The sequence below is a fragment of the Oryzias melastigma genome, linkage group LG1, assembly GCF_002922805.2.
Source record: "Oryzias melastigma strain HK-1 linkage group LG1, ASM292280v2, whole genome shotgun sequence".
NCBI lineage: Eukaryota > Metazoa > Chordata > Actinopteri > Beloniformes > Adrianichthyidae > Oryzias > Oryzias melastigma.
Window position 1 is genome coordinate 3,918,807 of NC_050512.1, and position 14,173 is coordinate 3,932,979.

General features: G+C 35.7%; 1 protein-coding gene across 2 annotated transcripts in view; it reads left to right on the plus strand.

Moving 5' to 3' along the window:
* LOC112137440 (E3 ubiquitin-protein ligase SMURF2) overlaps positions 1-14,173 on the plus strand; it is a 31,189-nt gene continuing 17,016 nt past the window's right edge. The window contains exons 1-7 of one of the 2 annotated variants that reach the window (XM_024259777.2): positions 1-453; positions 5,007-5,045; positions 6,076-6,184; positions 8,606-8,739; positions 11,499-11,564; positions 13,376-13,460; positions 13,805-13,888. In XM_024259777.2, the coding sequence (XP_024115545.1) occupies positions 402-453; positions 5,007-5,045; positions 6,076-6,184; positions 8,606-8,739; positions 11,499-11,564; positions 13,376-13,460; positions 13,805-13,888 (569 nt within the window). In that variant the 5' untranslated portion in view covers positions 1-401. The remainder of the gene's footprint in view (positions 454-5,006; positions 5,046-6,075; positions 6,185-8,605; positions 8,740-11,498; positions 11,565-13,375; positions 13,461-13,804; positions 13,889-14,173) is intronic. The other variant, XM_024259778.2, reaches the window with a different exon arrangement.

The following is a 14,173-nucleotide window of genomic DNA, read 5'->3' on the forward strand; positions in this document are numbered from 1 at the left end:
TCGGTCACAGTTTTCGTGTGCCCGCTGTGCCGGATGTGCCTGTGCCTCGTCCGCCTGCACAAGCTCAGCCTTTACCACCGCTGCTGCGACCAACTTCAGGGAAGAAAGCGCCTATCCGAATGGAGGCACGAGCGCTTATCTGATTCCGGTTGGCACGCGGGAGCATAGTTCTGTATCTTTTATTTCCCCCAAATATGGCTTTACTGGCAAAATGCTTTCGCCGCGTCCTCATACCGTTCTGTTACGAGCACAGCCAGCGTGATTTGCTATGGTGATACAACAGGCTAACCCGAAGCTAGCCCAGGGATTGTTTTGGGAGATATCGCTTTAGAACACTCCCGCTTTGACCCATGAATTAGAGACTTGTGGTGGATTTTCTTGAGGGTGGAATACAAAAGGGAATGTCGAACCAAGGAGTCCGGAGAAATGGCCCAGTAAAGGTGCGGTTGACAGGTAAGCACATTTAAACCTCCTTTCACGGCGTTCAGTTATGCTAGCAGGTTAGCCTGGATGCTAATCATTCTCAGGAGCGTTTGCAGGTTAGTACTTTATTTGTCCATTTACACAAAGTTGCGTTGAATCGATAAATTCACAAAGAAACATAAAAATGTCGGTAAACCTTTCTTAGCCACTGGGGTTTTCACACGAGCAGACCTTAGCTGTGGCAACAACTTTGTTGTGTTGACGTAATACGATCTTTCTATGTCAAAGGCTGAATGATGGCCGTGGATAGTCCTATTTACACATTCAAGTTCAATAGTTGCATGTTTGTGTTGCAGAAGTGCACAAGCTGAACCCACCTTTCATTTATTGGATAAACGTGTTGAAGCTTCCTCATCCACACACTATTACAGCATTTTCCTTTTTATTTTATCCAAATATATATTTAACTTATTCAATGAATTCTTATTAGTGTTGTTATTTAAAAAATATTGCATGTCCTCTTTAACTGCCTGGGGTCCCCACTTATTTTAAAATGGGCCGCAGTAGTTTCTTGCTGGAATCCCAGGAATGTGAGACCTCTTCTTTTCTCGTTATAGACTTGTTGGAAATGGAGTATTTATAATGACCAACAGCTCTGTTCTTGTAGTAAATATTGTTAGTCCAAAGAAAATAAAAGGGTCTTAATTTGGATTTCATCATTTATTTCAGTTTGGAACTTGTTCTGAATTATTTCAGGGTTTGATTAGTGCCTGAGACAATCTTCATTTAGGCTTAATATAGAAAACCATTGCCGTTTTACTGTCTGCTCTGTGGCTTTCTAATTACTATGTTTTGTTTTCTTGCATCAGAGTGAAAATCTGTTCAACCCAGAGGAAAATAATTAAGGGATAATTGAGGGATTTTGGCTTTATTGTAAAACTTTAGTTTATTTTCACCTTATAGCTTAAAAGTGTAGCCTAAGAAAAGTACATTTTGCTGGGTTTTAAAATGATTGAATTCATGAACTTGGGAAATCTGAGTGAGCCTTAAAATTGTGCTGTTTGAAACTTCCCGGTTTCACATTTCTTGTTAAAAATGTCATGTTTTAACCTTAATTATTTTTGATCTAATAATGGAAATAATCAGCAACAAAGCCAATCATTAAGCACCAATACACGACCACTAGTTTAAGAAAAGAAGCGTGTTAAAGGGGCCATACCATGATTTTCTCAAGCCTTTCAGGGTGAACTATATCCATAAATATGATCATATATTTCATATATTACCTTTGGAAAGCTTAAAAACAAATTATTTATTTATTAGTTATTTTTTGTGAGTTTTTTCATGCAAATTAATCTGTTTTATGTTGATCTTGCCACTGGCTATTTCCAGGATAATCAAGTTTGATCTGTCGACTGAAATGTCTAGAATCTGCATTGAGGTTATTGCTGTATATTTTTGATTTTACCATAAGTTTTTTACTCTATTTTTTTAACAATGATGAAGCAAGCTCATTTTTTTATTAATTGCCCCACATTCTGTTCCCTGTCTAAGGCCTTTTAGGTGGAAATTAAATCAAGACTGCTCTTGATATTACAGAACAATGCACTTGATTTTGTTAATTGTTTTTATCCAGATCCTTCATAGATAATCCTACAGCGCAGATCAAACATTTCTTTATGTTTTCTCCACATATCTATCAGGAATAGTGGACTAATAGTCTACTTGATGCTTCATGAAAGAGAAAAAAATAAAGGGTTTCTACAGAGTTCGGTAACTTAACTAAAATCCAGAGGAAACATCAGTTGGGAAATGGGATAAAGTATAACAAATCTTTTTTTTTTTTTAAACAAAAAGTTCACTTTTTTAATAAGCTGACATAAGGGGTGAGATTTTACTTTACAAATTAGTGGGGTGTTTTCTTTAGCTGTCACTCCTATGTGGAACTCGGAGCTCATCAAAGGTGAATAACATGACATTCAAAATATTCTACTTCCTTAAAACCTGTTCAAATCTGTCTTTATTGCCATGATAAACGTCCTAGTTGTAAACTTGTTGTAGAGCTGTTACTCTGAAGTTCATTGCACACTCAGTGAACACGAACGTTGCAGTTCAGAACCACAATAATCTCTGTTAATCATTTGAGTCAAGTGCCATGTCAACTGACTTTAAATGGAGAGAAGAAGAAAGTGTTCAGTCTTCAGTTTTATTCCGTTGTATAAAGTTTAACAGTAAAGGTATTGAGTTTTGTTATGAAAAGGCATAGATTCTTACAATTACATTTCTGTTGTTCATCACTTAAAACAATTTTTAAATCCTGTTTAAGAGTGCTCTGGCCACAGCAATTCATAAAACACATCTGAAATAATACCAATCTTGAATCTAAAGATATTTAAATGAGCTTCAAATACATGGAGACACCTGTTTCATATAATGCCGGCGTGCCTGGATGCAGCAGCCTCTCTGGGATCCAACGAGAGTGAAGTTGGACTTCTTACGGAGGAATGAGAACTGTCAGCTACAATTCATGATTTAGAGATTCTGCTAACTATCATTGCTGGATGCGTTGGTAAGTCACGACGCTTCAGCGCAATTTAGACATCCTAAACCAGTGTGGAATCCTAGTGGAGACTACGCCGACAGTGATCTGGAGAAGGAAGTGCAACTGTTGTGAGCATCAACAAGTAATTGATCAAATTAGGTTATAAACGAAGAGAGAAATGGCACGATAGACACTTTTCTATCACCTACACGATATGCATCGTCATATCCCCCAGCACTAGCTTAAGGCGTAAAAAATGTCTATCCAACCCAATGTGTGGATCAGTGAAAGCTGATTCTGTGACAACCCCTGAGGGGATATGGGGAAAGGTGAATGACAACATCATAGTACCAGTGACAAAGAAAATAGTCGTCTTGTGCCTTAATAATCACGCAAGTATCCGAGTACTCTAAAATACAGAATGTTGGATTTTAAGTACAAACTAAACTAAAATCACATGCACTACTGTGACTGGAAGTAAATAATCTCCGGTGTCAGTGAAGCATCTCATTTTCAAAGTGAAGCTATCAAGTGTTCTATTGTAGATTAAAAAAAGACTGAAGTTAATTTTACTGAAATAGGTTACAAAAATTGAAATGTTTTAAATATATATAAGAAAAAATATTTATAGATTATACTAAAAAGGACAATCGGAAGAATAGAATAAATACATGATGAACATGAATTTGTGATCAATTTCCTCTAAAGAGGAAAAAGTCAGTTTTAAAAACAAATGTGTTGTAATCAATGTCAGTTTAGATGAAAGGGTTGTGAGTTTTTTTCTAGTTGTTACAATTTTACTGAGGTGTTGCTGTGTCTACTGTCTTCTTGACTGTAGTCAGCTAAACTTTGAGGATGGAAAAACATTTTCAGGATTAGTTCTAAAACGTTCCAAAGCAACAGAGACATTTATGTATTGTTTACTGCTGAACTTAACCAGGAAGTTGACAGAAAAACTTTTGAGTGTGAGTTCGTCCAAAATCTTTTTGTTTTTATCTGTTATGTTTTAACTTTGATCTCCTTCTCTAAATAAATGCATACATGATGGATATTTAATATACATTTGTTTACATTCAGTAAAAAGACACAACCATTAAAACACAAGATTTTAGATGGTTAGAATTGTCGATCGATTGATTAGGACAAATTTTTACACCCAAAATATTGAATCCATGTGATTTTGATTTGAGAAGTTCAGTTTTTAATCAAATAAAATTTGTTTTTAAAACTAATTTTAAATGTATTCTTAAAATAAATGAATTATTGTATTTTTGTTTGCTACAAAAATGTAAGCAATTGCTAAAGAACAATCAACTATTGTATATAATGAATTTATTGTCTTAAATAACAAATTCAAAAAAGTATTTTTCTTCAGCCTCAGTACACAGAGTTTTGGACAATATATTTTTTTTAGTGAAGCAACTGTACAGTTAGTTAAGCTTACAAATTGTTATTTTTAGTGAATTCTTTATCTATGGAAGCTTTCTTCTCTAAGCTAAACAATTAGTTCCACAGGTTAGTGTTGTGCCAAGTGAAGCTTGTGCTGTTTCTTGTTGTAGTTCTTTGTCCATAGGTCTGCTTTATCTTGCCTTTGGCATCTTGGGTCACTGTGTTGTGGTTAGATCTTGTCATGCAGCACAGAGCTCTTTACCCAAACTTCCTCCAGCTCTGTTTAGTCTGCATCTTTGGCATGTAACTTAGACTGGACACACAGGCTGCACAGGTTTAGTACATTTGTTTAGCACTAAAATAGCTTTTTTCATCATGTGGAAGCATTTATGTCCAATTTACAATGCATCCTCTCCTGCTGTATTTAGTTGTTGTTGCTGTTGTATGACTACATCTGAAAGCATGGATATGAGACCCACTTCTGTACAACTGCTTGATCTTATTTTGCATATCCAAATATTCATTGTTTACAATTTGTTTATAAAAAAATGTTAGAAGCCCTTCTTTACTTTTTTTCTTCCAATTTTTACACTGATTTGTGTTGAATCAATTTTTACCTGCTACTAAAAAATGTTCTTTTCTCCTTCTGTAGTATTGTGTGCAAAGAACCTGGCAAAGAAAGACTTCTTTCGTAAGTAAAGACTATTTGTGTTGTATTTCAGTTTATTGTCACAATTTAGTCTGTTCATTAATTGCACGTTTACAACCACAATTATCTTTAGGGAATTTGCAAAAAAAAGCAAGTGACTTTAACCCAACACAAAATACTTATACTTGTGAAATCCCAATTAATTTAAATTGATATGAAATGTATAATTCAGCTCAGTCCAGAGGCAGGATTACTGACATTTGTTCTTTGATTTGTGAACGATCTAAGACGAGGAAACCAATACAACCAGGTAGGGCATTTATACAATAAATATTGTACAAATTTCGGTTAAAATTGGTTAGGTTACCCTTTATTATTTATGTAAATTTGCTTTAAAAGCGTTCAGCAGTCAGCTTTCCCATTCTAAACAATCTGAGCCGGAAGCAACTCTGCCCTCTCCGGCGATGTGTGACGTCACGAGAAAAAAGTCTATTAGGATTCATAAATCTGTGCTGTAAAATAAAATTAAATAAAAAAATCATGCAAAATTACATGGAAAAAAAATAACAAAACAGCGCAAAATTGTGAACCATAAAATATATAATAAACTCACACTAAAAATGCTAATACAAGTTTTTTGGGTTTGTAATAAATATTTTTGTGGAAACTACAAATGACTCCACACAAACAGACTAGTACATTGCAAAAGCTTTGTAAATGTGACTGAACAAGTTTAACTTCTTTTGAAGCCAATGTATTCAGAGTATGTCTATGTTTTAAAATGCTCTCGGACATACACACCCACACAAACAAACAGGAGCAAATACCAACTCTGAGAAGTCGCATTTCCAGATAAACTTGAGAAAACCTTTTATTCCTAGCTGCTCTTAACCATGAACAATATGGTGTAAAGCTTTCTAAGAAATACAATTGGTATGTGATAACTTTAATTGCAACATATTTTGCATGCATTTGAATTAAATAATTTGTATAATATTATATTAGTCTCTATTTGTCTTTTTAAAAACTTCAAAGATAAGCTTTTCTCTCCTTTTTACATCTGTTTTCACAGGGTTGCCAGATCCCTTTGCCAAAGTGGTAGTGGACGGCTCAGGACAATGCCACTCTACAGACACTGTGAGAAACACGCTTGACCCAAAGTGGAACCAACATTATGATCTGTAAGTCTTCAAAAGAGCTCTAAGATATCTGACATATTATTGCACACTCTTTATGCATTTGGAAAAAAAAGTATTGTTTTCAACACAATAAATGAGGATGTGGTTTGATCTACATTTTCCAGTCTACGGTGTATTTGTAGGCTGGTTGAACTTTAGGAAAATGTGGGGTAAAGGGAAATTCATAAAAAACAGATAATAGTTTTCCATTTTGTCCTAAAATCAGATTTTAATAAATCATGAAACTGTAAAATCCGAAATTACAATCAAAATCACCCCAAAACAAAAATAAGAGTCCAGGTAAAAGATTGTGCTGTTGTGCACTGAGCTAAAAAGTATAGTTTTTGTCAGACTCTGAACTTAAAGGTTGTCTAACTTCATCAGGAAGACTATTGGAGGTTTTATTTGAATGAAACTGAAACTTTTGTGTTTAGTTCTGACGGTCCCAGAGTTTCTCAGATTCCAAGGTGCTTCCAAATAGACTTAGATATCAGAAGTGTATTATAGTGGAGAGACTTGTACACAAGCAGAGCAGAAAGTCAGGGAAGATTCACACAGCAGTGCTCTGGATGAACTGCATCAGCAATAAAAGTAAGTTTAATAATGAGCAGATCACAGATGATGTTTAACCTGTTCATGATAAATATGTATCTTTGGTTCTGGTTTAGAAAGTAAAATACTTCTGATGTTATAGATTTAGTGTGACTGTTGAAGTTTATGTTCAAAGGTTTAGATTCCTGACCTGACTTCAGAGAAAAAGTTAACCGTTTACACCAAAGATGCTGATCATGAGACTCATTGAGATTTGCACTTTTTAGTGAAAACTTTTTTGTCTCGTTTAATTTATTTTCCAGAATTTTTCCCCGCTTTAAGTATTTAGACGTGAATCTCTAACCACTTTTGGTAATCCTCTTTCCTGTTTGAGCTTCCCAGATACTCTAAGAGGAGCCTTTTCCCAAACATTTGGCCTCTTCCTCTGGTTCAGGAAATGGCTAACATGCCACAGAAAGCATATGGGATAGTGGGCTTGGCAAATTTCCATCTCACCACACCTCCATTAGCAGCCTACAGCTTTTGGGGGGTGGGGTCTTCCCTCTGTAATCCTAATTCATGTATCATAAACACCCTAATTTTCTTTTGGTGATTTTAAACATGCGTTTATTAACAATGATTCTAATTTAAACCCAACCACCATTTTTACAACAAACCCATAGTGGTTTGTGTGCGTTGCTTCTGGCATGTTATGGAGCAGACAATAATGTGTTTTTAACCACACAGTCAAGTAGGAATGACAAAAACAGTCCTTGAAACATAAAAACATTTGTTAAAATCACCTCATTCATTTAAATCTGTTTAAAGCTAGGCAACATGAAATACAGATATAAAAATTCCACATTTGCAACAATGCATCTTAAAAGACTTTTTGAATTGAATGAAACTACAAACTTCTATAATGTCCTTCTCTCTCCTCCACTAATAAAATGTGAGGAAACCCCATTTATAACATTTCATCTCTACATAAATACTGATGAGTTTAATTCTGTTTTTTTGTACTAGTTGTGATTTAAAAATATTTTTGGTTACAAGTCATAAAAACTACTTCTTTTCCTCTAAATGTCCTAAAAGAGTGCTAGTTTACAAGCTGGAGTCCTTAGTTTCTTGAAACCCTAAAACTTTGAGTTGACTTTTATCTTTTTTAATTGTTTGTTAAACTTTACTGTTGTCTTCTGCCCAACTTTCTGTGTCAAAATGCATTCACCTTATTTAAACATGAACAAATAGAACTGCTGTAGAAAGCAGAAGTGGAAACATATACAACAGTCTTGTTGGAATTAAACCGTGGTGACCGGAGTGCCATCAATATGCGACAATATGCGACTCCTAGAAGTTTCATTTCAAGACGAACAAAAAATATTTTTAGTGTAATTCTGATCAGTTTTTTGTGAGTATGCCAGAAAAGAGTTCATCAGCATTTGTAGTTTTGTTTAACCAAACAAAGTGCTCAGTAAGAAAGCCCCACTTTGACTCATATATTGTGTAATAGAATTGACATTAGGACAAACTACCAGACTATGATTACATTCATGTCAGCAAGTATGCGGTTGTACACTATTGTGTGAACCGTGTTTACGACAAGAGCTGTCTCGGCCTCAGACAGCGGTAGAGCACATCAAGGGGACTTCCTCTGTCTTCAACCGCGACTAGACTCGCTTTGGCTGTGCTGCTTCTATGAACATGCACACACACATTTCTTAGAAATCTGCAGCAGCAAATGCAGAACTGGTGTACAAACTTTGCTTGGTAAAACATATGTTGTTTGAATGTGTATTATGTCCAGTGATCAATTATTTGTTTACAAGTCATTGGGCAAAAGCATGTACAATAAATACATTCCCCCTTTTTTCCTACTTTTCCTTTTTTTAGTTACATTGGAAAGGCAGACTCCATCACCATCAGTGTGTGGAACCATAAGAAGATTCACAAAAAGCAAGGCGCAGGTTTCCTCGGCTGTGTCCGCCTCCTGTCCAACACAATCAACAGACTTAAAGACACAGGCTGTAAGTAATTTCATCTGTGTGCATCGCTGTGCATGATGTGGTCTCTTCTGCTTGTCTACTTCTGCTTTTTAAACCTCAAATTCAGATATTACATATATTGGAGAGCGCTTTTGTAAAAGTACAAAATGAACACACTGGTCAGTGAATAGCAACCTGGTGGTTATGTAAACAGTTCTAGCTGTTCTTCAAACATCACTAGCTTGGCTCATAGTCAGATTTGTGGTCCAGACCAAGTGTCTCAAACAAAAGAGACAAACATTGTGTCTCCCCTATGTCTGTTTTTCTAGTTGCAGCAGTTTGATAGCTTTCGAGCCTGCTGCTGCTTGTGTCCTCGCCAATAATTATTTCCTGCAGCAGACATCTGGAATCTGTGACTTAGTGAGTCGTCGAGGTTTACTTTAAAGAAATACTATTTTAGATAAAGGAACATAGGTTAAATAACTCATTTATAAAGATGTTTAACAACAATATCTGCAAAAATGCTCTTAAAATAAATGATCAACACTACAGAACTTCAAAATAAGGTCCTACTTTTCTACCATTGAAAAGATAATCTCATTTATTTGTCTGTATAATTTTTATGGCTACATACTCATCAATCATTCCATTAAGTTAAATATCTAGGTACCAATATTATTTTCCAGCAGAAGTTTTCCATTCATCATTAAGCTACCTTCTAAATCATTCAAGAGTACCTGTCCACAACATGGTTTTTAAATGATACTTTCCAAGTTGTCAAACTAAATACTCATGAAGATGTTTGACAAGTAAACACACCATGACTGCGGTTGTTTTATTTTAAGCTCTGTTTGTTCTTCAGCCGCATGTATTTGTTGGAAGCTTGTGTGTATACACTCACAGCCCACTTTATTAGGTACACCTTGTTAACACCAGGTTGGACCCCCTTTCTCTTTTTCTGACCATTCTCTGTAAACCCTAGAGATGGTTGTGGGTGAAAATCCTAGTAGATCAGGAGTTTCTGAAATCCTCAGACCAGCCCGTCTGACGCCAACAACCATGTCACGTTAAAGTCACTTCGATCACCTTTATTCCTCATTCTGATGCTCAGTTTGAACTGCAACAGATCATCTTGACCATGTCTACATGACTAAATGGATTAAGTTTCTGCCATGTGATTGATTAGAAATATGAGTTAACAAGCACTTAGACAGGGTGGGCCTAATAAAGTGGCCAGTGAGTGTATATACATTTTAAGTTGCTCTTGTGCAACCTTTATTTTTAACATTTTATCTCAGTTTTTTTTCAGTAACTTTCAGGAACAGGAAACTATTGTAGGCTTCATTGTGTGTTTTTGTACTTATCTTAATGCCAGACACTCTCACCTATAAACACAAAAATAACTTGCATACAGAAAAAAAACTCACCAGAATCAAATATTCTTACAAAATAGTTTCCATTTCTCTGCTCGGTGGGCCATCGTACCATCTGGCAAGAAGGTATCCAGCATGTTTGTTTAGTTTACTTGGAGTTTCTCTGGTTTAACTCAAAACTCTGATTCCTGCTGCAAACAGACACAGGTTATCTTTTTACATTCTTTCAAACTCACCAACACACACCACCATTGTTTTAAAATCACTGCAGTTGAGTTTCACCTCATAGAAAGTTATTGTAAAAAGACGTTTTCTTCACTAGGTGCTGTCTTGTGTCAAAGCTGTAGTTTTTGTACAGGCACACATTGAAAACGGACTGAATTAGTTAAACAGCAGCAGCACAATTGAGAAGCTGTTGTGGGTCTGCATGTACATTTATGTAGCTGTTTTTTTTTCCAGCACACTGTTCTTAGAGCTCTAAAGGGTCACTGTGGTGAATGCTTGTGGTTACGATCTATAAAAGTCCTGTCTCTCTCTTTTCCTTCGTTCTTGTTTAAGAATGAAATCTGCTTACTGCTCCTACCATATAAGGCTTCGGCCAGCTCTATTCAGTCTGGACACATCTCCTGAGCAGAACATACTACAACTGTTGCATTGTTTTTATGTAACTACAAAAAACAATCTGAAGGCATGACCTGATGAGTTAGTCTTATTTTCATGTTGGTGTTTGTGGAAGCAGACTCTCTTTTCATCTCCTTTTTTTCCTGTCCTAGTTTACGTTCAGTCCTCCCCTATTTTTTTCTTTTTTTTACCCAAACACTGTCCTATTCAGCCTCTCACCCTGCAGTCACACATGCTTGGTGCTTTGAATAGTAAGTGGTCAGTGAGATTGGTCATGTTGTGTTGGTTTGCTGAGCACATAGAGAATATGTCCCAATGCATAAAGAACACCTCAAATAATAATAATTAGCTCTTATTCTATGCCTCCAGGTTTATGCTAATTATTTTTGCAGAGGTTTCAGAGAGAGTTTTTTCCACAGTTTTATTTTTCTCTTCCTTTTTTATTTAATCTGGGTGTACAAATATAATTCGTGATATTGTGGTTTATACACAAACACTGCAATCAGTGCTGTGATGGTGCTTAAGGATACCTGTGCAAATAGAGATACAAATGATCTGTTTAAAAACCCTGTACAGCAAACAAATGGACACAGTCTTAACTTGGGTTCAGTATCTAAAATATTCCAACACATTTAGACACTATAAGATGTAAATCTATTTTACTGACTGACCCATTCCCTAGGAAAACACCTGGTAAAAGGCTTATTTAGATCTTGTTGGATAGTCTTCTGTCATTTGGCATTAATATTGATTTTCCTATTTAATTTCTGATGTTTTAAGAGATAAAATGATATATGTTGTTTGCAGATCAGAGACTTGATCTTAATAAGCTGGGCCCCAATGACAACGATACTGTGAGAGGACAGATCGTAGGTAAGGCACATGCTGCAGTTTCTTGATTTCAATTGAATGTGTTTGTGAATATGCATGTGTGTTTGTATGCTCTACTCACTCAGAAGAGTGAAATATTATATGTCGGTCACTGATTCTGCAAGTTCTTCCTCTGCAAAAGATGAGTTTGGTCTGTAATGTTTATCATAGAAACACTTAAAACAAAATGTATACGAAGAATCTAGAAAAATATATATTTTTAATGTATGTATTTATTTATTTGTGTGATATTACTAATAATGAGCGAGAAGAAATACAATTTTGATTAGTTTGATATTTATTGAAATTGATGCCACATTGAAAAGTTTTTCTTTTTGAATGTTTTGGTTTTTTACCCCAATAAGTAAGGTATTCTGTACGCAGTAGGCTTGGGTGGTATTAAGGTAATACCATACACATCGGTATCTAAAAACAGATATAGTATTATTTTGCATACCATCATTAAAAAAAATGACTTATTGATGAGATTATTTTAAAAAATACATAAAATGAATTTAATACCTAAAGCTGTTTTAGTGTTCAGTGGCACTTATTGTGCTTTAAATTTTCTCTTCTAAGAAAATATTTCAATGAGAAATACTCTACTCTGGAGTAGCATCATCTCGTGACATTGGCACGTTACAGCTTAGAAACGAGACAGGCGCACGAGCAAATGACGGGAAGAAAAATGGCAAGTTGTGCACCAGGTGACTTGGTGTCTAAAAAGAACAAAACTTCCACAGTTTGGGGGTACTTCGGGGTTCCAACTACATGAGGAAGGAGAGCTCATTAATCCCAACGAGGACGTTTGTAAATTATGCATGAAAAAGACGACCCTGAGAAATGGAAACGCCTCTAATTTAAGGATGCATCTCCGTAGAAAAGCGAGCTGCAGCTGAAATGATAACGTACAGTTTGGAGCCAGTCATTCAAGGGGACATGGACCCTCTTCTCTGGTGGAGCAATGCTGTGTGTTGTCTTCCCCAAATGTCGCAGCTTGCTTGAAAGTACTTGTGTGTCTGCGCTAAAAGCTGTCCATCCGAGCGCGTTTTCACCACCGCGGGTAAAGTGGTCAGACCACGAAGTGGCGGGTTAAAGAAAGACAGTAAATATGCTTGTTTTTTCCAGCGAAAAATCTTCAGATTTACTACTGTTTGAAAAACATTTCACACTCAAAGTTTACGGCACTTTATTTGCACTTTACTTCGACATGCTGCTATTTCAAGTTAGGTCCATTGTTTGATTTAATTAATCTGTATTGTTAAAAATGGCTCAGACAGTACCAGGAATGTGCAGTGAATGCTTTGTTAATTTGATACCATTTACTTTTCCAATATACTTGTTGCATTACTTTAAGATAAAAATGGTTAATTCAACAATTTCTTGTAGTTATTATTCTAATAACTGTGTTTGGAATTGTGTTTTGTATGGTGGAGGCAAACCCAGCAGTTAGATAATGCTACTTGAGTGGTGCTTTTGAGGTTCTTAATTAGTCAAGGTAATACCGTATACCGAGGTAAAATGTGGATAAATATTGACGGTATTAAAATTTCAATACCACCCAAGCCTAGTACACAGTGAGATCATTATGTGGAAAACACAAAATGTCTATCTCCCCAATGCAATTACCTCCCTATGTCAAAAATCCGTGAAGTGAAACAGATGCGGTCTATACGACATCCTTTGAGTTTTTTTTTTTTTACAGTATCCCTAATTTACTATAAGTGGTTTATTTAAGAATTATGTAAAAAACTTTTTATTTTATAATTTTAATAAAGTGTCATTTATATTTTCTATTCATTTTTCCACTTCAGTAAGTCTACAGTCCAGAGATCGCATTGGGACTGGAGGACCTGTGGTGGATTGCAGTCGGCTGTTTGATAACGACTTACCTGATGGGTCAGTCTCTGGTTGATGTTCTTCAACAATTAGCTGTGGGATTTTTTTTTTTTTTGCCTTTTTTTTTTTAAAATAGTGTTGACCATTTATCAACACTATATCTGAAGGCCTCTAACATTTTTGTGGCTAGTCTGCAGTGAAAGATGGAACGTGATAAGTGATGTTTATCTTTTGACACCAGCATACTCTCTCAAAGCTAAAGAACCTTCGACTGCTTTGATTTTTTTTATGCATGTAGAATATAGTTGGAATTGTGTCACATTAATGTGAAATCATACATTTACATTTTTTACAGCAAGTTTGTTGTAAACTGTTTTACTGATGTACATTTTTGAATGTAACAGTTGGGAGGAAAGACGGACGACGTCTGGAAGGATACAGTACCTTAACCACATCACCCGCACCACCCAATGGGAGAGACCTACCAGGTACATATCTGGAAGTTTCTTACTTGGAATCTTCCAAACACTCTTTAATTTCAACAAAAAGTCTTAAACTTTACCTTGAAATAAATCACAAACTCTGAAATGGTTGCGATCTAGCAGTTTACCGAATCGCAGTAAGTAATTGGCTCTTTCCCCCATTTCCTCTCTGATGGAAAAAGAAATCACATGTTCACTTAAATCAAAACAATAATCGTCTGTTGGGCTCCCAACCCATTGTGTGGTTGGACACACAGAGGCATACATGCTTGCTCAACTAAACAAACTATG